A 24,705-nucleotide genomic window follows, 5' to 3' on the forward strand; every position below is an offset into this window, starting at 1 on the left:
GATGAAGATGGATGGATGGATAACTTTTTTCGACATACCTTACTGACTTTTTTCGACATACTATACTGACTTTTTATGACTTTGATATTCTATACTATGACTATTTTTGACTTTTTTCGACAGACTATACGATTACTTTTTACATACTATACTATGACTTTCTTCGATATACTATACTATAACTTGTGATGAGAAATCATTCAATGAAGCCATCCTTAAAATAATTTAACAAGAGAGTATTACAGCAAGTATGGTTATTTATTTCAGATTTATATCAAAATACCCTTGGTATATTGCAATATATTTACAACACATTGTACAAAAATATGAAAATGCAGACCGTTTCTGCTTTCTAGTAATGCTGGCTACTTGAGACAAAGTTAAACATTGGGCTAGTGTAGTACGCACATACTGTATGCACTTCTTTGAATTAATACAAACATTGTTCTTAATGGTAAGGCTACCAGGCAATATTCACATCTGTATACTTTGTTCCACGATGAAAATCATGCATTTTCTTTAGGGAGACTTTCAAAAAAGAACTATACAAATTTATATACATTTATATCAGGTTTTGGCCAGTTATCAAATGAAATAAACCTTTTACCAAAACATGGTTCATAAAAACATACTAGCCATCCACTGCAAGAGAAACACCTGCTCTTTGATGCAATCACAACCATGTTTGCACAGCAGTAAAACAAGAACAAACACAAAAGGACATCAGTCATAGTATTTTACTATTAGGCCTCTATATGGCTACATCAAATGAATGACCATCTGTCACTTAAACACATACTTCACAAACTGACACAAAAAGGTGATGCATTGGTCTCACAATAGACATAAAAAAGCAAAATATAGAAGTTACAGCAGAAAAACAAATTGCCCATCAATTGACATAATACTTCTGACAGGAAATGTGTGAAATGTATACAATCAATGCTGACTTCTGCCACAAATGAAAACCAGTGTACTTGACTAATTTGCACAACCATAATGGTGAAAACTTAGAAGTCTATCAAAAAATTATTAAAATACACTTTTGCTATGGCCCATAGCAGAAATAGAAGCCCTAATAAGCCCTCTAATGCCAGTTTCCAGTCATGCTTTAACATGGGAATGAATCATGAACATTTAAAAACTCAAAGCATACTTGAAATCCTCAGCATTTCTTAAGTGCTCTCAAGAAATTAGAAAATAATAAAATGCACCTTTGCTCAACACCGTGTATTTCTCCTCGGCGATAACGAGAACCAGAACAATACAGAAAATAAGTGCACTCCCATTTGAATATGAATTTTGTTTTCAGCAGTATTTGCATTAATACCAGGTTTTCAAAAGAAATGTTCCAACAGTGGGCGAGAAATGGGGACATTGAGAGCGAGACGGAGGCTGTCTTACTCTCCCTCCTCCTTGATGCGCTGCTGTTTGTTGCGGCGAGAATCCAGGTCGAAGGAGAAGTCAGACCACTCGTCGCGTGGCGGGAAGGAGATGGTCTGGCGCAGGGTGAAGCGCACGGCGTCGATGACGCGCTCGCCTCGGGCCTCGGAGGAGCCCATGCTGACGGTGGAGGCCCCGCTGGTGGTGCGCACAATGTGGGGAGGTGGGGAAAAATCCATGGCCTGTCGGTGCTCCATGATGCCCTTCCAGATGATGTGCTGGAACTCAACAGGGATCTTCATCCTGGACAGGTCCTAATGGTCATTACACAGGGGAGCGTTAGTATTCGCAGGCGGAGCCACTCTTCTCTCTAACCCATCAAATGACTCGTGTTGGATAGGCAAGGGCTCACCTCCATGTTATAGTTCTCAATCTGGTAGATGTTGGTTAGGCCCTGTGCTGTGAAGTAGTCCAAGCAGCCTGCGCAGCCCAACCGTATAAGGAAGCTGTGGGAGGAAGGGACGAGAGGAGCTTTAACAGGTGGAACAATCTAACTGTTGCTCACTGTTTAAAGGTTCTCTGGGTAGTGGCACTTATCAACAAATTCTACTTTGCTAGACCTGCTGCATTACTGGTTTTATCAAAGTTTCAGACTCAAGTTATGTTGGAAAGTTTACCAAAAAAATAGACAAATAAAATCTTCTTTTTTTCTTTAAAATAGGTGCTGGCAACAACCTCATTCTAAATTAATACATGTATTCAAAATATATTATAGAGGCAAATCATTGAAGTACAATTCCAGGCCTGCATGGTTGCTATCATTTAAGATACAGTACAGGTCAAAAGTTTAGACACACTTTCTCATTCAAGTGAATGGGAAAGTCCAAAAGTCCAAACCTTAGACTGGTACTATATGTGCAGTAGCCTATAATGTGATGTTTGTTAGTGCTGTTCTGTGCCTGATGAAGATCTGATTGATGGAAACGTTGCACAGCAACAGCAAATACAAAAACACTGTGAAAGCATAAAATTGCAAATTCTACTTTTTTACTTTCAAATGTTTCTAAATTTACAGGATATTTTCAAGCCATTAATATGCCATTCAAATAATGCTCCTGTTTGGTCCAGCAGACAAGACTGCTGAATAGAGATTTCTTGGATGTGCGTACAGTTCTCTCTCTCTCTCTCTCTCCAACATTTGAAGGTAAAATTCACACTAATTTCCCAGGTCAAGGCAAAAGGAGATGGGGCCTCTGCACTCTGGGCTCTTTGACTCTGGAACACCTTTTCAGAGGCAGGCTAGCCCTTTAAGTCTCTCTTAAAAACACATTATTTTTTAATTTTCTTCTGTGCTTTACTGCAATCATTCTTTTAGTTAGAGTAAATGGCACTTTATTCTAATCTTACTCATATTTTACTGTACTACACTAGGTCAAACTGTGGCTCACTATGTATGTTGTTTGTTATGATGATGCATTTCTAAGTGAACTGTAGATGTATCCACTGTGGTATGACGAGGTACCTGGAGATGCTGCTGTCCATTGGGTATGGAGGAGGGGGAGTACAGTGGGAGGAAGGCACCATGGGTAGCTGTGGCTGCAGTGCGTGTGTGGGGCTCAGTGAACTCATGTCGTTCATGGGGATGTGAGTGCCCATCATGGGAGTCACTGCAGAGACAAAAAGGAGCTACTGTGAGCTTTCTTTTACTGCTCTGGGATTTAGAGATTACGTAACGTCAAATGAAACACATGGGGGGAATGGATTGGGAGGCGGGGGGGCATGCAGAGGTTACTCTCAACATGACACATAATGCATCATAACAGGTCCTGCGGGAGAGTCTCACAGGGATCACATTCTTTTTGAGGAGGAAGCTTTCTGTCAGGCGGGTGGTGGGGGAGGGGGGGCTGAGAGGTGTTCAGGTCCCCTCCTGCCTGCCCGGACATGCAGTCTTTATAAGACCACAATAAGCCCAGGGGGGATGGGGCGACTAGTGGGGGGTGGTGGGGGGACATAGCCTGAGATAGATAGGAAGAGAAACAAAGGGGCACACTTACTGTCAGTCAGGCCTCCAGCCATGCTGGATGGGGTGAGTGTGTTACGCTGCTGGGGGTTGATGAGCTGGCTGACGGAGGGCAACTTGTTGACTTTTCCGTGAGTTGGGGAGCAGGAGCCGTAGGAGGGCTGAGACTGCATCGACGTCCTGGGGCGGGAGAGAGGAGGCGACATGCTGTTACAATCATCGCTCAGCAGCACTCACACGGGATGACAAAGGCCTGCGCAGTTTGCTCTTTACATTTATTCTAAGTAAACATAACTGTAACTGATAGTGCATTCCATTTGTTATTAGGAAGTTGGAATTTTTGATTTCTTAGTCGGAAAAACGCTCCCAACTGAAGTCGGATTTCCGAGTTGGGAGGTCAGAAAACCTTGCAAATGGTTCAATAGCGCCCCCTGTAAAGTGTCAAAGAAGTAGCCCCTGCAGTGCGTTTCACCTAGATGTATCAAATTTGGTATGCAGATACAGATCCAGATCTACAAAAAAGCCTCTTGCAGCCATACCCTAAACCCAACCGGAAGTTCGCCATTTTGAATTGAACATTTTTGGGACATTTTGGACCATTCACAGGCGTTGTAATTTAACAAACTCCTCCTACAGATTTAACCCGATTGACTTCAAAATTGGTCAGTACAATCTAAAGAACCTGGCTATTGCAGTTATGTCCAATGGTGTGGGCGTGGCATGGCATTGAATTTTCTTATTTCGCCATGAAACAATGAACATGGCTGCTCCACTGTAGTAATACACAGTTTATTAGCACTACTGTCCTATTTATGTCTCACTAAATCAGTTGTACACAAAGTCCTGTCCAACTTCTATCTGTGGACATGTTACGCTGTTTGTATGCACAAAATACAGCGTAATGCGCTGTTATCAACTGGTATTGCTAACAATGGCGAACCTGGCTAGAGCACTTGGTAAACGGAACGCAGTCAACTCGGGTGTGACGTCATTCCTAGCTCTGGCTTCCGAGGTGAACGGAACGTACTGTGATAATACCATTTTAGTAAATTACTAACGTCATTTAATTTGTGGGCCCCTAGAGAATGTTTCCTCCTCATACTGACCACATATTTCAGTCATGAAATAGCAGAGCAGTAAAAGAAAAGGACAGAGTTCAAGCAACAACAAAAAAAGCTATTTATTATGTTCTGACAGACAAAGTGCAATAGCCACATAAAATAACAAAACAATCTGTTTCAAACAGAATGGTCACGGATGGAAATGTTCACATCTGCTCTGTACATCACAGAGTGCACATCAAACAAACGCGCAAACTGTCCTGCAGTGACTTTATAAAACATGACCAGCATTAGCAAAAAGTTCTCTCAAGAATAAAGTCTCTTCCCCCCCACCCAAAACCCAACGAGATAGATTTTGTGAGTCCAGCTCTCATGATGATGCAAGGTCAAAAACACATTTACTTAAATAAGCTCAAGTAACATAAAGAAACTGATGTTTAAGCTTGGTTCCTGTCCAACTTCGCCTTCATAAAAGGCTGAATGGGACGAACGTTTCACAGACTCTAAGCAACAGATACATGACACTGCCATAAAACTAAACAGGGACGACCTGAACAAAGTGAGGGTGTCATCATAATAGGCAACCTTACAAAATTTACTTTTTATGGACAAAAAGAACGCATGCAAATCAGTCTACAAATTATAATCTATGGATTTCAGATTGGTAGAGAGCCAGTAGGCCAGAGTGGATAAACAAAGGCTTTGCAAGGCCAGCATGTAGGGCTAAGGCCTACATTTCACACTGACAATGTCCAACTCATAATGGCTGAATAAAATAACAAAGATATTCCATGATCTTGCAGCAGATCTTAAAAAACTGAAAGTTCCAGTGTCACATCCTCAGTGCAGAATCCCAGAAGGCAGAAAGGGAGGAGATCAGAAAAAAAGTTGATGAAAAGGAGACAGAGAGGAGGTCCGTGTGACTCGGAGGAGGAGGGAGGAGGAATGTGGGTCAGAGTTTCAGGAGGAGCTGCAGCGCCACCTCTGCTCTCCTGCCGGTTCCATGAGTTGGCTACCAAGACGGGCTTTAATCAGACTGCAGGGAGGAACCAGAAAAAGAGAGAGAGAGCAGAAATAAGTGCTCACTGACAGAGGAGGAGAGAGTAGTGACCCCAGAGAGGCCCAGAGCTTCAGAAAAGTAGCTCAACAAATGGCAGGGTTTCCCCCAGCCTGGTGGCCCATTGGGCCTAAGTTGTCCCCCACTAGGCCTAAGCCACTGGGGAAACATTTTTAAATGTACTTTTAAGACGTTTTTTAAACCACAGTTAAAGTTGGGCGGCTCGGTTGGAACTTTAGACATAGTTATATTTTCAAATCTCCAGTAAGCTTTTAGGGCCCTATGAAATCTGTCTTATAGCTTTTTTAAATTCTCAATTTGGCGATTCCGTCCATGATTCTGTTGAAACTATTTGGCTCTACGTTAATGCTGCCATCAGTCTGTGACTGGCCACAGGCGGGCCCTCGTCAAAAAAAAAAGACACTTGCCACTGGGCCTAATAACTTTTCTGGGGGAAACCCTGAACGGTATTGAAAAAAACAGTGATAAAGAAAGATACACACACAGAACTACACAAAGTTTATGTGACAGAGAGCTGTAACTTAACACATCAATGTCCTACACTAATGAGTTTGTCCAGAAGATGGCACTCTATGAACACAGATCACAGCATGTCAGTACTGTTATGTGCAGCAATATTTGGCGTTAACACAGTGGAGGAATAAAAAGACCTGGCACAATTGTTGTTGATAGAACCTTTTATTTCAAAGGCTGTGAGGGAGACATTGCAGGAGTTGTAAATGACAGAAATGAGTACCACGCTATGTTGGCCATGACAATTGTCAGAATATACAAAGAAAACTAAGAAAAACATGCATGATAACCACACAAAGAAGGGCAAATATACCAATTTCTTTTTAAATATTCAGGCTTTAAAAAAATCTTGAATTTAGAATCTACACTTCTCAACAAACCCACTAAAACCTGAAATGCAGGATTTAGTTAAATGTTGGTTTGTTAAATGATTGTTAATAGGCTTTACCAACATGACAGCAACCGGTAGGCAGCAACAAACAAAAGTGAAGTAAAAACCGGCAGATGCAAGCATTATCTCACTGTGAGGCTGTTTGCCAGTCTCTTAATGGGAAACTATAACGTAAGCAATAATTATCACCATCGGGCTGTCAAACTATCGTTTACACCCATCTCCTCTTTTCCATAGCTTATAGTGAAATGGGCGTGGACAAGGAAAAGTGTGTGTGAACATGTGTGTCTGAGACAGTTTTAATTATGCTCAGAGTGAACAGATGAGGCTGAGGCACGGATTTTGTTGGGTGCTGTTGTGCAAACCCTGGCAGAGCACCCAAAGGCGTTACCGCCAATCGTTGGAAGCTTCTCCTTAACAAAGCATAGCCAGGTACATTTGTCACGATTCGTCAGCTTTGGCTCACATCCCATGAGAGCGCAGAAGAGAAAACAAAAGCAGCTCTACTTGATGCAAGGCTCACCCTCGAAGTTGCCAGCATTGAGCAAAAAACTCTAGGTCCATTCTTCGCTAAGAAACACTGAACAACACCCATTTTAGAGCAATTATTATCTGCGATGCTTCAGTGGCAGCAATAAGTAGAATCCAGAAATCTCATGCATAACCTTTATCAGTGCAATCCACTTTTCCAGCAACGAGTCAGTCAGATTTAGTCAGTTAAATCACTGCAGTCTATTTAAAACAAAAAACAATTTCATCCAAAACAAATCTTCTGTGCAAGCAAACGAGCAGTTCAGTGACAGTAGATAAAGAGAGCATAGCTAAAAAAAACAGCACAAGTAAAACTTTGAAAATTTTTTTGAGGGTAAACCTTACAAGTAATGTAGGTATGTTTTTCATAATGTGCCTAAGAACAAATGAGCAAGACTTTATAATGGATCTGAACAAGTACTCACTGTTTCTGAAGGAGATTCTGCTGCTGCTGCCTGTACGACTCTATAGTGTGCTGTGGCAGAAACTGCATGAGTTCCAGAGACTCTTTGATTTTTACCAAAATCTCATAAATTTCACGGCCTTTGATCTGTAAGAAAAAAGAAAAGAAAGAAAGGCGGTGGTCAGTAAGCAGCTTGGACACACTCAGAACAACGTTTCAAAGCAATTCCCTGAAACAGTAAAAGTAACACCTACAGGCAAACAAAAAACCTCCTCATCTGTAGATCTTCTCTTCTTGATGGTGGACATCTGTATGCCATGGGAAACCTGGCGGAAGGCTGCAAAGAGGAGGGTAAAGTGTTAAGTATCTTTGGCCAAGTGCTTAAATAGTGAGCCTAAGTCAGAGCAGGAGGGGAAACAAGTGAGAGAAGAAAGAGTTAGAATGTGGAGAGTCACGTGTGGAGTGTTAGCGAGTGCAGAGGTTAGGGGTCCTCGACACTGGCAGCATGTCAGATCAGACCAAAGCATGACAGACCACCACCAGCCCCGGCCCTACTTACGGCGCTTCGTACCGTCATTGCTCTTTGTGCCGTCCGTTACATGCTGCTTGCGGATGCTGTCCTCGTCCGCCTTCCGGTCTCGGCCCGGGCAGGCGCAGATCCTGGCCTCGAAGCACCGGCGGCCTAATACCTGACCACTGGGAGAAGACGGGGGGACACACACACAGCACGTAAGACACAATCCACCGCTTAACTGGAGGCATGACAGGCAATCACAGCAGACGAGGATAATTGTGTCTCTTACTCTCTGGTTTCCAAAGTGACAATGATGAGAATTGGGCGTCTGTTCATTCCGCCCACGCAGCTCGAGTTGCACATGAAGTTGTACAAAATTGTGGTGAATTCTGTCCCCACCTGAGAAAGGAGAACGACACTGATGGTGAGTGACATCACTGGGTGAAATGAAAAATGGGAAAAACAAAAACAAAGAACTGGTTTTTAGACAGGATATTGAAGACTGCATTTACATGCACAGCCATGACCTGCCTCCTGTAAAACCTGCGTTTAAAAGCAGGCGGCCACAAATAAGAATTCTCCCCATCCACTTCAATATTTTTGAAACAAGGCTGCTGTATTTTAGTTTTGTAAGTGATGCAGAAAGCTCTACTAGATTTTATCTCAGGTTACAGCAGAAAGACGCCTAAATATGTACATTTAAGTGTATGTAAATGCAGTGTTAGAGTCATTAAAGTTACAATTTTGGTCTTTTATCACATATATTTAATATATCGAAAGACATGATTTTAACCAAAGACAGCGCAATTCCTTTATTTTCCCCAGCCAGATTTTGCTGATGCAATTCACAAAAAACGTAGAAGTAAAATGGTTTTAGAGTGGTCTTTAAAAGTCAATTACAACGGCACAATATTTAGCCTACCGTAATAACTAAAGTAATGACTTCAACATTATTTAAACCCCAGTTACTGGATAAAAACAGATTAATCACCCTGATCCTTCCTGATAGCTGTCAAAGTGTTTTAATTACATATCATAACTTTCCATGTGACCTGTTACCCCCACATGCAGACAAACAGGACTATTTCCTTCTGAGGCCTGTATAGAGATGAAGTAGTGTTCCTACTGAGGGGCTTCAGGGGGCTGAGAGGCTGGACATGACAAGTCTGTCACTGCTGTCACAGTCTGTCAGAGTCAGGCGGAGGTGGTGAGGCGTCGCTGACGGGGCATTCAGCTAGCCTTGCTCGGCGATGATAGACAGCTCACCTGGGGAGGTTCATAGGGAACTAATACGCTCTGTCTTCCAGTGATGGAGTCCTCCACATACTGGGCATGGTTGTTTCCCTCCACACGGATCAGGTGGCTCGGAGGAGCTATCTGACCTGGAAGCAGAACACACAAGTTGTGTCATTAAATGTCGACACCAAACACTATTTACTAAAGTGAACCGTGCGAAGATTTGTTTAAATAAATCAAACAGAACTGACCATCGTTGAACTCGCGGCTAAGCTCGTGGTTCGGGCAGCGCTTCACCACCTCGGTTACATGTTCGGCTTTCTTGTAAACAGGCATGGCTCTGATAACAGCGCCCTGGGGTGGGTTGGTCAGGACTTTAATCTGAATGGGACATGTCTTGGCAATTTGGCAGTATAACTTCTTCAGGTCTGTCGAGTACTGGAAAAGAGAAATCACAAGACAAAAGAGAAAAAGATTACATAAAGCATTGCAAAAAAATAATATAAATTAAAGATACCAAAGTTGTTCAGAAAAGTTCATGAGCAAATTGTTTAGAAGCTTCCAAAAATGTTTGCCTAAATTTTAAAAAGCACAGATCAACACCTGTTGCCTGGACTGTGCACTTCTGGTTTCCCTGAAGCAAAAAGGGTTAAAGACAAGACTGTGATTATGACCTACTTAAATAAACTCACACAAGAGTTTTGGTGCTACGAGTGTGTATTGGGCAACCTCAAGGATGTCTCACGGAGAGCCTCTGGGACTTCCGTGGAGAGACATAAAATGGACCCCTCCAGCAGCAATTAAACTAGGCCTGGCTTTCATCTTCAAGGGAGGAGTATTCTGCTAAAGCATCTGCTGGCCACTCATCACACAGAACAGGGCTTCTGAAGACACTGGCAAACTAACACTACACAAAGTAGAGTGCAGTTTTCCTTGTGCAGTTGAAAATGACTCGGTTTTACTTTTGAGTACAGGAATGAAGTAGTATTACAGGAGTTACAGAAGATCCATGTATGACTGGTGCCAAAATGTGATGGTCTCTTACACAAACTGGCTCACATTCAAGGTTTGTAAGCCAGGAGTCATGAAGAATGGATGCACGTTGATCCCTGGCACTGTTAGGATTGATAACCAGTAAGCCATCAGAAAGACTGAATTGTTACTAATAGGCAGAACCCAACTGTGTAAACAAACCATTCAAATCAGTGCTGTGTAAGCAGAGCCTTAAATCCTCTGTGTGCAAGAAACATCGGGTGGGGGTGGTGGGGAATTTTTTTCATTTCTGAGTGAACATTGTGAAAGCCGCTTGGGGCTGTGTTTGAAAAACAATGCAACATAAAATTCCACCTCCATTAAGTTTGGTTCCAAAGAAAAGGAGCTCATCCCAGTACCTGTCTATGCTGACTTTAAATATTACACAAGCTTGGCAGGGACATTTTCTACTCTGCTCCCCAGGCACAACCTTTCCTTTCATCAGGACAAACTCAAAACACTGCCTTCTCATCTCTCTTTCCCAGATTCTTGCTCGCAAACCGAACACATTACTGCTGTGCATTTCAACCAGAGACCGGATCCACTAATAAAAGGCAAGTTAATAATAACCCAAATTCTCCGCTACGCTCCTTTCCTCAAGTGACCTCATTATAAACTGTACATGCACAGGACAAATTGACACAACACTACAATACGCTGTGAATATTCACTGCTGGAAAGTTAAGGTAATATTAAATATTAAAGCAGACAGTAAGGTAAAATAAAAATCAGTACCAAGTGTTTGCCATTGTGCATAAATACATCTAGCTAACATGATGTACTGACGATGAGCACAATGAAAGCTCTGGGACATGTACGTCAACACAATGACTGAAGTGATTCTTCCTTAAAATCAAAGCAGCTTTAAAAAGAAAGAGAGAGAAAAGCCTAAGATGAATGGTTGCAGTTGCCCCCTCGCTCCTAACCTGATACTCCCCGTACGCCTCTGTCAATCAGCTAAATGAGGTGGAGAAGCCAAGCAGAGGGTCGGGGGAAAGAGCAAAAGAGAAAGAGCGAGCAGGAGATCATGAAGCAAAGAGAACGAGAGATGTGCTGGGTAAAGGGTCACTACGTAGTGTTTGGAATAATTACAGGGTGCTGGATTTGTGTACCTGAAGGCGAAAACAACAACTCAAAGCAATAAGATCTAATCAGAGATGCAGAAAAGCGAAGTTTGTTTAGAACATATGCTACCGTGACACACACACACACACACACACACACACACGAGCCCTGAAGGTACAAACTTTGAGCACACAGCTATGCGCTGCCGGTGCTGTGTTTGCTCAGCAGTGAGAGTGGGGAGCTGCTGCTGATTGCTGAAAGCAGTGCCCGGCTAAAGCTAACAGTGTTCAGGGGTGGAGGACAGCCAGTTGACTGATGGGATTCAGTGGCTCACACAGGGCGCGGTGCTCAGGTGTTAACATGCAATTATGAGCCTTTCATTGGTCACATTGTGAATTGCACAGCCAAAGGAACACACAGGCGCACAATACAGAGCTGCTTAATCACAATCATTTGAAAGAAAACGGTTTCTACATATTTTGCAAGAACCACACGAGACATTGCTTTCAGCTGGCACGTGATGTGTCAGTGAGGCGAAAAACAACAACGAAAGACCTAAAGTGGCTGCATTCACAAACACAACCTACTCAACTCCGCTGTTGTGCAGCTCTGCAGGACAAAGAAAATGAGCTGGTTTAATAATGGAACTATGTTCTTATAATAATCTAACTGCATGCAACATACAATTTGTTCCGATGCTTGTACAGTGCTGCATGTGTGCAATTACTTTCTAACACATGCAACTCTTGAACACACAAACACACTTCCCGTGGAGCACAGGTTGAGGCAGGCCCACAGCTGTAGCATTCTTTTCTCCCTGACAGGCGCTGCGGGCACATGCAGAAGTCAAGTCCTGACAAACATCAGGCCTTAAACAAGCGCTGTTTGGCGCCTCGGGTCTTGTCTTCTTCATACCTGACATGTCATGTCATGCCCAAAGCTTCTCCCAAACCTGTTTAATTCCTCAATAATGCAAAGGAGTTTTTTTCTACTCTCCGCTTTTCTCTGAAACAGAAGTAAAACACCTGCTTTTTCGAAGAAAACGTTTACGGGGTCAAATGTAAAGTTTATACAGGATAACTACCTTTCTCTATATCTCAGTCTACAAAATAAAGAATGTTATGTTGTAGTCATCAGCACCAATCTTGACCACACAATCTGAGTGATGACACCTGTCCCAAGGCAAACCTGTACACTGACATGTGGTATCACGTTTGTGTGGTCAGTGCTGAAAGAGTCAAATATGCATCTGACACTTGGGATTAGCCAATCAAACCCTTTTCTAACCAGCGGCCTAAATGACTATAACTACAACTGAGTTCATTGTGCTTGAAAATAAAAGCCAGTAGAGAGATATGAAGCCATGAAGAAAAAGATCTTGTTTTTCCTTTCATTCTTTTCAAACATTGCGCTCCTCAATAAAAAAAACTTGTTTTAATGACTCAAATAATTCCCAAAACCTGTTTGATCTACTTATCCTGCAAGGAAGTAATAAAGCTGCCAGCGTGTTTGTGTTATTCTAAAGTTCAGTCATCATACAACAATGGTTTTTGTGTTGAGAGCTCCCACAAACTCAGTTGTGGTTTGATCCAGGAAATACTACCTTTTTTTGTATTTATACAACTACAGCATGATCCTGTTTTCTGTTGAGGTAAACCAATGCTGCCAGTATCTGTACAAGGTTGTTTGCGCAGAGTAAAAAAGAATCTTGTAATCTAAACTGTAAGAGAATGGGCTTTTCCACAACGATTTATGAAGAAATCGCATAGCCCATATCATAAAAAACCTTTTCAACTCTGCTTGTTTAAAAAAAATTCCCCTCTAACTTTTCCCATCTGTAGCTTTTAGGGCTTGTCTCCCTGTGATGGGCGAGTCGTGGCAAGCTTCTTGACAAAAACAAGTCTCAGCCCCATCTCGTGAGGCGTGGGACGGGCCCGCAGATGTTCCAGGGGCAAGCTGTGTCTTGCTGCCTTTCGCTAGAACACTCTTCTCTTTGAGCATTCAAGGGCTCTCTCCTCCGGCGCAATGTGAGATGCAACCATCAAGCTTAACTCTCTCAAAAAGACAGAGCCTACTCCAAAAGCACAGGGTTCAGGCGAGAGGCACACAGTATTTACACAAGTATTACCTACAGGCCCTCAATCCATTACTGTAATCCCTCGAGCTCTACAGCGTCCCAATGATAGCCCAAACCATGACATTCCTCTCCTTTGACTACTATATGTGGTGGCAGTTAATACACATGGCAAACACAACCAATCTTCAGCCTCACAATAGTTGCCTCTGCAGCCAACAATGGCTGCCTCATTAGCGACACTCCATTAATTTAGTAAAGCAAAGAAGACAAAACATCTCTAACCCATGTATTCATTTGACCTGGCCAAGTGTTTTTTTTTTTTTCCTAACTAAATGATTGAAGAGGGAGCACCATGGAGACTGCAGGAGTGCCAACAAGAAAACGGTGTGGGAGCAGTTCTGGGAAATGTTGACGTGCTGCACCTTACTGTGTATGTGTGTGTCACACAGTCATCCTAGACAGGAAGAGGTTAAGGTGTGGGTTAGGGATTAGGTGTGTCTCCATAAGAACAGTCATCAAAAAGCACAGTACACAGTCCACTAAGTCGTGTGGAAGATCCCGCAGGCCTTCAAAAGGGGGCATTAGCAGATCTATGCGGTGAGCAAAGCTGTGGCGGTGACATCTTCAGTGGCTCTCTGCCATCCGTCCATCAGTCCAGCAGTAGAGCTATTGGGTTGAGATTACGGGAGCTTTGGAAAATAGCTCCTCAGATCAGGGGAGGGAGCCTCATTGTGACGGGAACCAACACTATAATCACAATTCTTTAGAATTAGGTCGACGGCTACTGTACACCACAGGGGAAATGACCCTCTCTATGAGCCATTATGGGAAATAAGCAGCAGCACAACAAAATAACGTTCAGTGAGGCAAAAGTGTGACAAATACTTTTTGGTAGGATTAAGTGACGTAATGCATCTAAATGGCACTACATGAGAAAACAACTCTGAGACAGTATTAATATGTTGTTTTATTGTTTTTAGGGGTACAAAGGAAAAATAGAAACCAGTAAACAAACACCAAGAGACTCTTTACGTAGCTCATCCATTAAAACAGCGAACAATTAACTCTATCTCGATGGGTTAGTTAATAGGGTCATACATGTTGGACTCAATTACTATTAAATTAAATTTGTGCATTTTTTATACTGTTCCAATATCAAAATATAATCCTATTTTTTTATATCATCTGCTTTATAACTGTGAATGTACATTGTATGTTATATTCTATCATTCAATAATTCTTTCATATGAATAGAAATAAGCATTGGCACAACAATATACTGTATGTATAATTTTTTTTGGCTCAATAAATAACATTTGAAATAAATGATGGACGCAGGTCAGGAAAAGTGCCACTGTATTCATCACAGATTTCCTTTTATTCATATTTTTATTTTATTTGCTATATTTTTAGCTCTCATTGTTGTTTTTCATCTTCAAAGATATATTCAAAGTTGCCACTCGGACAATAAAACTGAATTTGGTTGGATCATGCTGGTATTACCGGACTTTACAGTATGTAAAACCTAGGCGTCAGGGAACGATACACTTACTCAGTACGGTAATAATAAGTAAACAATCCACTACTTTGCCATGTTAAGTCAGACCAATCAAACCAGTCTTGCATCATGTGTTGTGACTGTGGGACACAGACTGTTGCACTACATGTGTCTATAATGGGGATGTGTCCTAAACCAGTGTGGCTCAAGCTATGGGGCGTGCCTCTCACAAACCACACTCACAACCTCCTCACAGTTGCACATCAGACAAACACTTTTGTTTTTGGACTGTGAAAATGAGAGGGATGAGTGAGGCAGTGTGGGAATTGGGTAAATGTCACAATCCCACACTCGGCGTGGCCCAGGAATAAGGTGAGATCGCCCAGCACTCCCTTCAGTTCAGCCTGTTTACTGGAAGGCACAGTGCAATGAATTCACTGCAGTCAGCTCAGCAGGTTTTTCAACAGTCCCATTGGACAAATCTGACAGGGATGCTTGCGTGGACTTTTAGTTATCAATCTCATTTGCCATTTGCAAATACTTCATTGTATTGGGGGTCCATTATGTAATCGGCAACACGTCACACAATAAGTAAACCAGTGTTTTCCCTAGGTTTGTGGAAATAGGTGCACATATTTAAATGTTGTCCACTGTGGACCAACTTCAATCAGTAGATCTGAGTCATTTAATAAAGTAATTTAGTTAGTTTTGATGCTCACATTGATTTTACATTCATTCAACTTAGGTGATGCCCAAAACGGCTTGGGTGCTGTGCCTAAGCCTTATTAAGGTAGGGAAAACCCTGCACGTGACGTAACTGTGACATCATGTGAATATCATCAATCAGGGTCCCTCCAAAAACACATCATTCATACGTACAATGAAAAAACTTTGTCTGAGGTTGACATCCCTGTCACCTACGATTGTCCGCCAGGGTGCATTAATACACCGAACTTGTGGGTCTGTTACAGTGTCTGCACACAGCAGACACATAAACATCAGAGCAGGTGGGGCTCTGATGCAACAGCTGTCCCTCAGCCCTGTCATGCATAATGACAGAGCAGGAGGAGCTGGTTCTGTAGGTTTACGGAGCATTGCATGGTGACATCTAGCTGCACACGGCATCACCACACCTGGACCAACTGCTCACCTCTGTCATCAACAAAGTACAAGTGAACTAAGCCGAAGGTAAGAGTAAACTGAAGTTTAAACATGACATGAACATTCAGGATTTCACCCAGTGCATTAGAGCTGTAATCGGGCCTTAAAAGTTAGGCTCAACAAGGTCCGAGCCCGACAGAATTCGGCCCGAGCCCGACAAGTACATTTTGATTGACAGCTTTTTAAAAGCCTGAACCCGTTTACAGCCCGACATTATTCAAATGTGCGCACGCACACAACTCTTTTGCCTTTTGTCAAGAATGACTAATTTATAAATTTTTTAACATCATTTGATCAATGATAGAAATTAGGACCCGACGAGACCCGACAGTTGGGTTCGGGCAAAGATCTTCAGCTCTACAGTGCATTGCAAGCTTGGTGGCCCAACAGGCCTAAGCCACTTGGAATTATTTTTTAATGTAATTTAAGACGTTTTTTTTTTTTGTTTTTTTAAACTCCAGTTAGCATTTAGCACTGACTTAATGTACGGCCCTATGAAATAGGTCTTATTGCTTTTTTAAATTCTCCATTTCACGATTCAATCTGTGATTCTGTTGTTACAAAAACTATTGGGATCTACATTAATGCTGCTATCAGCCTGTGACTGGCCCCAAACGGGCCCTCGTCGCCACCTGACTAAATAACTTTTATGGGGGAAAACCTGTAACATGATCACCGGGAGCTAAGTGAAGGTATATTTGAGAAATATAGAGGAGCAGTTTTTAACATCCATCCACATTCTGGGCGATTTGGACAAAATCAAATATCACAATATTTCTGACCAAATACATCGACATATACAGCGATATTGTTGGGTTGACTATTGGTGCTTTCAGAAAATATTTACACATTGAGATTTTTGATAAATAATCATTTGTGGATATAATGACTAAGTGAGAAAAGGCAAATAATAAAACAGCTAGTCACATTACGATATTCAAAATTTAAGACAATATCTAGTCTCATATATGATTAATGCGTGGTTAATGTGAATGGTCTCTTTTAGTGACAGCCAATTCCTTTCTTTTTCATCAAATGCAGTGTAATGTCTGAGCCTTAGCAAGAAATGCCTGGGGTTTAGTCGCGATTTGAAGCTAGACATTCTCAGGTGTCATTCTTCCTTGCCAGATGTAGTTGTGCAACCTACATCTGCCTAGAGCACAGATTGTCAGATAAGGAGTTCAGGGTTAGTATCTCTTCAACCTGACAAATCACTGCCTCATATGATGACCTGTTCTGGTGACAGCTAGAGCATAAAAGTGTCTCCATATGTATTATGACAAGCATATGACTGCTTATATGACACATAAAAACGATATGAAATGATGTTAAAAAAAAATTGACATATGCCAAAGAACCTTTTGGTTTTTCACCTGGTAAAAAACAGCACACAGAACAGCAGCAGAGGTTAGCATATTGTGATTGGAAACTTACCTGAAACTGTGTGAAATTGTCCTATAGGAGTGTGACAGTGTGTCACTAAAGGCTACATCCACACTACTACGTTTGACTCATGGGAGATGTAAAAACGGTTTCCTTTTTTGATGTTGGTTAAAGGAATAATTCAACATTTTACGCTTATTTGCTATCTTGCTGAAAGTTAGATGAGAGGATCAATACTGCTCTTATGTCTGTACATTCAATAACATAATATAATATAACAATATAAGGCAACAAAAACCAAAGTATAAAAACAAGTCTCCGCTCGCTGCCTTGCTCCTGGACAAGTCATTTTTACACTGTTGGTTTTGGATGGAATGAAAAAACAAGATATAGATGTTAATTAATAAGATCTGTTTTTTGTTTTTTTACCTTTGAAAAGCACTAGGCCAGGCTGTTTCCTCCTATTTCCAGTCTGTACGCTTCCCTTAGCTAACTGGCTACTGACTGTAGTTTTATATTAAATGGACGGATATGAGAATGGTCATTGATCTTATCATCTAACTCTTATATAAGTGTATATAAGTGAATAAATGTATTGCCCAAAATTTAAATCTAGTCCTTGAAGACATTACTATCCAGTACAGTAGTTAATACCCATTTATGTAAGAGTATGTGCAGAAAACCACTGGAACATGTTTCAGCTTTTCAGGAAGATCAGTGAAAAATACCCTCTATTAAATCAGAAGCTGAATTAAAGATGTTAGTGTTACAAAGGCTAGCTAGGAGTGGAGATAAATACTGCTTAACAATGAGCTAGAATCACTAACTTTAAGCAGAATAGGGCTGTCCTCGACTAAATAAATACTTAGTCGACTAACACTCAAATGATTTTATCGACTAATCGATTAGTGTATTTAATCGACAGATCTGTAAAACTGACTTTCTACACAAAGAATCAGGCAAAAGCACCACGTTACATCTTGTGTTTACCAGAGATCATCAGTGTTCATAAGTTTCTTGGAAATAAGTCATTCAGCATGAAATCACATAAAAGACTAAAGAAATCTTAGTCGACTAAGACCAAGACGTCCAAATAGTCGACTAATCGACCAAGAGGGGGCAGCCCCAAAGTAAACTGCACAAACTAATCTGATGAGTAAGCGTCTTACCGTCCAGGTGGCAGACTTTGCGGTGCTAGACTGCTGGAAAGACACATCAAAGGTGTGGGTCCCGGCATAATCTGTGTTGGATGGGATGGCAGGTGAGGGAGAAAGGGCATCAAAGGTGGAGCTGGGCTGGGCGTAGGGTGATGGGGCTGTCACGTTGTTCTGTGCATGGTCATTGTTGTACGGGCTGGTGGAGGTTGAGCCACCGTTCTGAATGTTCTGATCCATGCTGTTCAGCAGCCCCAGGTTTGTATACTGTGACTGGAGACAAAATGGAGGGGATGGGGGAGAGGGGAGCAACAACAGAGGAATGTCTTTAGTCATTATGGGAGAATTCTGAGGTGCTTCAATCTGACAGAAAGGAAACAGGTTAATAATGACTCTTGACCATGTAAATAGGCAAATTGTTTTGTGAAACTTGGATATTTAATGTCCAAGGGGAGTCAAGGCAGCTTTATTTGTAGAGCACATTTCAGCAACAGGGCAATTCAAAGTGCTTTACATAAAACATTAAAGAGCAATATTGAAACAGTTGTACATTTTATTTCCAAATTGTATATATTTTAAATATTGCTCGTGTAGTATTCTATTATTATTTCATGTATATTGTTTCCTATTATTTAGGCCTATTATGTTTACTCTGTATGTGTGCTGTGTGTCTGATATTTTGCTGCTGCAACACCGTTATTTCCCTTTTTTTGGGATCAATAAAAATCAATCTGTCTGTCTGTCTATCAGCAATATAATATATATAATAAAAAAACAGATAACACAAGATTTTATGACGCTACTGTGGGACAATGTATAAGCCGATGCTATATACACGTAATCTACCCGCAATCCTTGCCGTTCCTAGAACGGCCGGTCTCACTGGACTTACTTTTTAATTCTCATTATATGCTTACAAGGGTTGGTCTGTCATCTGTTAGACTGATCTACATAAACATTGAGAACGTGACTTGCTTGAATTAGCTTTCGGTATGTGGTGTCGTAGTTTCAAATGACACCAAGAAACATGTGGGTAAATTACTACATAATACCACATAGATTCAGGTAAAATAATGATTGACCTTAAAATGCATGTTCAAGGTTTTTACTTATTTAAAAAAATATGGACCCTGGTGGCCCTAAAATTTGTTTAGAATTAATTTACTATAAGAACACATAAAACTATTGACAAAAAATTGCATGTCAAGTGACAACAGAAGGTGGTGAAGGCTCACACACACACACACACACACACACACAAGAAAGCATGCTACAGGAAGTGGAGATCTTGTTTCCCAAAAAAAAAGGAGGAAAGTTCCATGGTATATCAGAGTAACATAAACCATCTTTCCTTGTGTTGTGTCTATGGTCAAGCTCCTTCCTGAACCAACACGTTAACACTCCTGAGATCACTGGCCTCAGCTACGTCTATATTATAAAACTACTAAATGTGATTTTATAATTTAAACACTCAAATTACCTGCTGAGCTTTGCTTTTAGATCAATGTTGTGCTACAAACTGCACTACCTCGCCTTCTCATTCCATTTTCCACAGCCACAACTATTCAGACGGGAGGAATGGCATTAAAATATCTGCCTTTAAACAGGATGGAGAATACACCTGGGTCGTAGCCAGACCCTTCCTACTTGCTCTGCTTGCCATTCACCCCATTCCTTTCCATTTATAAACGGCACATTCCTGGACGAGGTGCCATGGCTCTCGCTCTTTAGACAGCCATTAATCTCTCCAGGGCCTCTTGTTTATTTCAAGCCCGACTGACCACAGCTGTCCGGCTCACACCCATCACACTGCCAGGTGTTAGTGGTGTGCCAGATGACCAACAAAACACAGACTAGGTAGGTTATTTAACTATTAATCAGGACAGTGAAGTATGAAGCAATGTTGCTGCTTTATTAGATACAGATCCGCTCAAACTCAGGCACAGACAGACACACCTGAGAGAGGTCATTCGAGTCAACCTCAACATACTTGTGCAACAACGCCACAGGCTAGCTAGCTAGATTTTCAAATGAGGGTCACTGTGTGTGGTGCAGGGCTGCTTAACCCCCCGGAAACAATGACACCAGGGCTTAGAAGAGCTTGTCTGGAGAACAATTATGCTGGTCATGCAGGTGTTAGGAGACAAATGTTTTGTGAATGGAAGACAGACAGACAGACAGACAGACACTCCAGCCTTTGGCAGAGGCTTCCCCAAACACACACTCCCTTACAATGGGCTAATTACACACACACACACACACACACACACACACACACACACACACACACATAAAGGTTAAACTCATTGGGCTGAAGAGTGGCAATGTGCAGAAAAAAATGTGAATGGTTCAAACTGGTGTGACTAAAGATAAGTTTTTCAGTTACTCAAGAATTTTTATTTATTTATTTTTGCCTATGTGAATTAACAGCAGGAAAATCCCTGTTTTGGGAACTAACAAGGTGACACAATTTTCCTGTTTGGACAATATGTTCCCGTATGTGAGGAGTCAGTGATCATGATCATGATAACAGAGTGATTCTTTTGAAATGTGACACAATTTACTGCAGTTGCACAGAGGTGCTCAGCCGTTCAGAGATGTCACAGCCTCCCCCGTTACCTGATGCAGGCATCTGCAAAGGGGAATGTGACAGGCACCAATTATCAATCTCAAATTATTATTCTAAAGAAAAGACTGATGCTGGCCAGAGACCAAACATAGATAAAAGCAGGGATATAAAGCAGAATGCCTGTCATAGAATACTTAACATTAAATACAGGGCCCTGGACAATGCTTCTCGTGATTTAAATGAATATAAGGATTAAAGATGAGGAAAAAAGATAAAGCCATAATTGACCGGATAGTGAGGCCCAGCAGTCGAGTCTCACCTAACTCATCATGCTTTAATGTTTAATTGAGTGGAAGTGGGATACCAGCCTTTAAAACGGTTGTGTGAGGCAGTTTCAGGCCTTCTATACATTTCCTTTCATCAGATCTCATTCCACTATAATACAGCAACCATTTAATAACCACTTTAGCTGCTCTTAAAAATTCCTTGTTCATAGCCGACGCTGTGTTTAGGCCTTTGGGATGTCAGGCTGCTAAGCAGGAACACTGTAAATCAGCAGCCTTGACATCCTCAACAGCCTTTAATAAGGTTTTTGAAAGGTTGTGCAGTCTGTTTGGGGCCTTCAAGCTCATTTCTTTGTCTGAGAAAAATGCTGGGGTAAGCATTTCAGGCCAACGGGAAAAGGAGTGATGGCTTGTTGATTATAGAACGTAAGATTCTGAATGATACATTATGAAGGACACATATCAGAGACATTTCAAAAACACATGGCAGCACTCATTTAAAAGTTACTGCTAATGCCAACTTACTTAGTATGGCATACTGAAGCATTCAAGGTATTCCTGGTTGTTGTTATAGTTATTGGTAGACCAATGGCCAAATTAACTACCATGTCTTACTATGGACATATTAAAATAGTAGGCTCAAGAAATATTATTAAAATATAGTTGAATAAAGGTAAACCATGATCTCTGCAACTTGTGGAGGGCTGTTAAAACATGAATGTCTGCAAGTTCTGTGTCAGTTCAGTTATAACTGGTGTCTGATTAATATGTTAGTTTGATTATTATCCCCACCAGTGTCACACAGCATCACATATTCTGTGATCTACCAGTCCCTCTGCCCATAAGTGTCCCGATCGACACCATGAACGGTACACTGTCGTATAAATTGCAAATTTGCTTTACATTTAAGTTGTCCTGCTGCTACTACTGTTGGGTGGTCACACACAAAGTCTTGAGCACTGATAAAGCCAGAGCTTGGGAGACTAATAGATGACAGAAACCAGAGCAGACTTGGCCTGAGGGGGGAATAGCTCCCATTCCAGGCTCTCTGCTGACCCGCTCCCTGTACCTTGGGCCAGCATATAAGAGCATTGAGGGGACTGGGATGAGTGACCACAGAGGAGGGAGGCATTAAAGGCTCAACAGGTTGGGGGTTGAGGTGTGGCTGGGTGGGGGTCTATCTACACCTTATACCTGCTGGGGTGGGCAGAGTAGGTGATTGTATCTACATCAACACACCATTAAAGCAATTACAATGGTGGACTCAACAGCAGCGCCTTGCCAGCCACATTTTAATGGCTGCAGCGGCTCCCTGGAGACTGAGGACAGAGGAACCTGATACCTCACACACTGAAGGGATTGAGCTGGACACCACTTAAAGACCCCCTGCTCAACAACTTAAAAGACAGTGACCTGACACAGCTGCTATCTGCAACCTGCAATCTGAGAATCTATCAGCGCTCTCTTGCTCTGCTGTTTAGGTGCAGGATTTAGATGGTAAAAACACAAGAAGCCCGACACAATAGTTCACTAAAGCAATGACAAAGAAAGATGGGAGCCTTGTCATAGAAGAGATACTGACAATTCTAAAAGTAAAGCATGTATTTCACTGACAACCTGGTTGTTGCGTTCTAAAATACTGTTAAGACTGACGGGGCTAAGCTTTCTCCTTGCTATTGTAACATGATGGTTAAATTAAATTGATGCAAACCTTACTATTTCCAAAATCACAATATTGCAAGGTTGCCTGATAAAATAAAAAGCTGAAAGTAACATCAGTACAAACTTCTTTTCATATTTCATTCAATTTAAAACATCCTTTAAGTGTTTACCGTCGAGCTCTGCAAACACAGATGAATCAATCATGACGCTTGCACTTTCAAAGTGAAAAAATGGGAATCAAACCTCCGTATTTTTTTTTATTCTTCATATTAACAAATGTAATGCAGGTTGATGCATTTGCCATTTGTGGTTTGTTTTGTCTGTGAAAGAACAGAAGAACATTTAATAACGTCAGACATCTTGGAAAAAGACACTCTGTTCCCAAAAAAGCAAGTGTAAACTCCTGGTCCCATAAGTATCCTTCTCAAAATTAGTTATCAAATAAAGCACAAATATCTGGATCATTTTATTAAGATTACCTACACTATGAAAATGGTCTACTCTCTTTTTCATTCTTTATATTTTCCTTAGCTTTTCCATGAAAGGAACAAAAAAGTCTCACCGCAGAAAATCAAAACCCTCCAAAGCCTTTTGGAAGTCAGATTTTCTCATTCGACATTTTAAATCTTTCGACAACAACAATCAGACACAAATAAATCACATCAACGGACTAAGTCAATGCCCAGCAAGATACAGTAGCAGCCATTTCACAAGGACATACAGTATTCAAAGAGATTCTCCAGCTGTTTACATTCCCCTGCTCTCTGTCTACCACACGCACACACATGTGCACGCAAACACACGTCAAATGCAAAGCCATCTTCCCTGCGTTGTCTTTCTATAGTAACTTTTACTTGATTAAAACAGGCTATTTATATTTTCTTTTACTTAATCAGCATAAAGAATGCCTGGGTTACCATCCAAAAAATATCATGTGAGAAATAATACGATAATAAGATTTTGGATAATTTAGAACACTGACATATCATTTTAAGTCCTAAAAAACAAGGCCTTGAACTCCTATGTGATATTTCATTAGTCCGACTGAGCTCTGGGGAACTAACTAAAGGAATGGGTACGATGGATGCTGCCCTATTACCAGTTCCTCTGCTGGTCTTACCTCGCTGTAAGATGTGGTGGACCCCGTCTCCAGGTACAACATGTTGGCGCTGAGATTGAGCAGAGCTGCTGCTGTTTGCTCCACTGGCTCCAGGATTCCACAAATCTCTTTCCCTTACTCTAAAAGAGTGATGTGGACTACAGATGCAAAGTGGACAAGCAGGAGCTTCTATAGGAATCTATGGGAAGGTCATATATACCGGGAATAGAGGGGAGGGCTCTAAGGAGCTACCTGTCCAATACCTGAGTCCACACCCATCTCCAGGAGAAGCACTGTCTCCTTACTCGTCCTTTGAAGCTGTGCAGGGCTCCTCCGAGGTATTAGTTGAGCAGCCAATGACTATTTCGTCATGGTAGCAATGCTTAAAATCAACCTCAAGAAAAAATCTAATTGCTGTTATCATATGCTTGCATTTTTACTTTATTTACATTTTCCTTACTTTCCCTTACAAAGCAAATATGGCAATCCAAATAAAGTAACAGTAAAAACTTACAACTTTAAATCACTTCGGAATATTTTTATCTTCATGCACTGCCCAATGCAATGCATCATTTCTACCTGTAAAACTTA

At 41.4% G+C, this 24,705-nt stretch overlaps 1 protein-coding gene across 3 annotated transcripts; it reads right to left on the reverse strand.

Annotated features, from left to right (window-relative positions):
- Positions 1-239: 239 nt before the first annotated feature.
- Positions 240-24,348, reverse strand: tp63 (tumor protein p63). 3 transcript variants are annotated; one of them, XM_078259856.1, is made up of 12 exons: positions 24,136-24,347; positions 18,516-18,773; positions 9,382-9,568; positions 9,161-9,276; positions 8,184-8,293; positions 7,940-8,076; positions 7,635-7,717; positions 7,403-7,527; positions 3,438-3,583; positions 2,906-3,050; positions 1,796-1,889; positions 240-1,697 (listed from the first exon to the last, which is right to left on the reverse strand). In XM_078259856.1, exons 1-12 carry the CDS (start codon positions 24,175-24,177, stop codon positions 1,401-1,403), a joined length of 1,740 nt encoding a protein of 579 aa, XP_078115982.1. In that variant the 5' UTR covers positions 24,178-24,347; the 3' UTR covers positions 240-1,400. The 3 variants fall into 3 exon arrangements, with proteins under 3 accessions (XP_078115982.1, XP_078115983.1, XP_078115984.1); XM_078259857.1 differs by having other exon boundaries at positions 7,952-8,076; positions 24,136-24,340; XM_078259858.1 differs by lacking the exon at positions 2,906-3,050 and having other exon boundaries at positions 1,606-1,697; positions 24,136-24,348.
- Between the last annotated feature and the right edge of the window lie 357 nt (positions 24,349-24,705).

The sequence above is a fragment of the Sander vitreus genome, chromosome 9, assembly GCF_031162955.1.
Source record: "Sander vitreus isolate 19-12246 chromosome 9, sanVit1, whole genome shotgun sequence".
Lineage (NCBI taxonomy): Eukaryota > Metazoa > Chordata > Actinopteri > Perciformes > Percidae > Sander > Sander vitreus.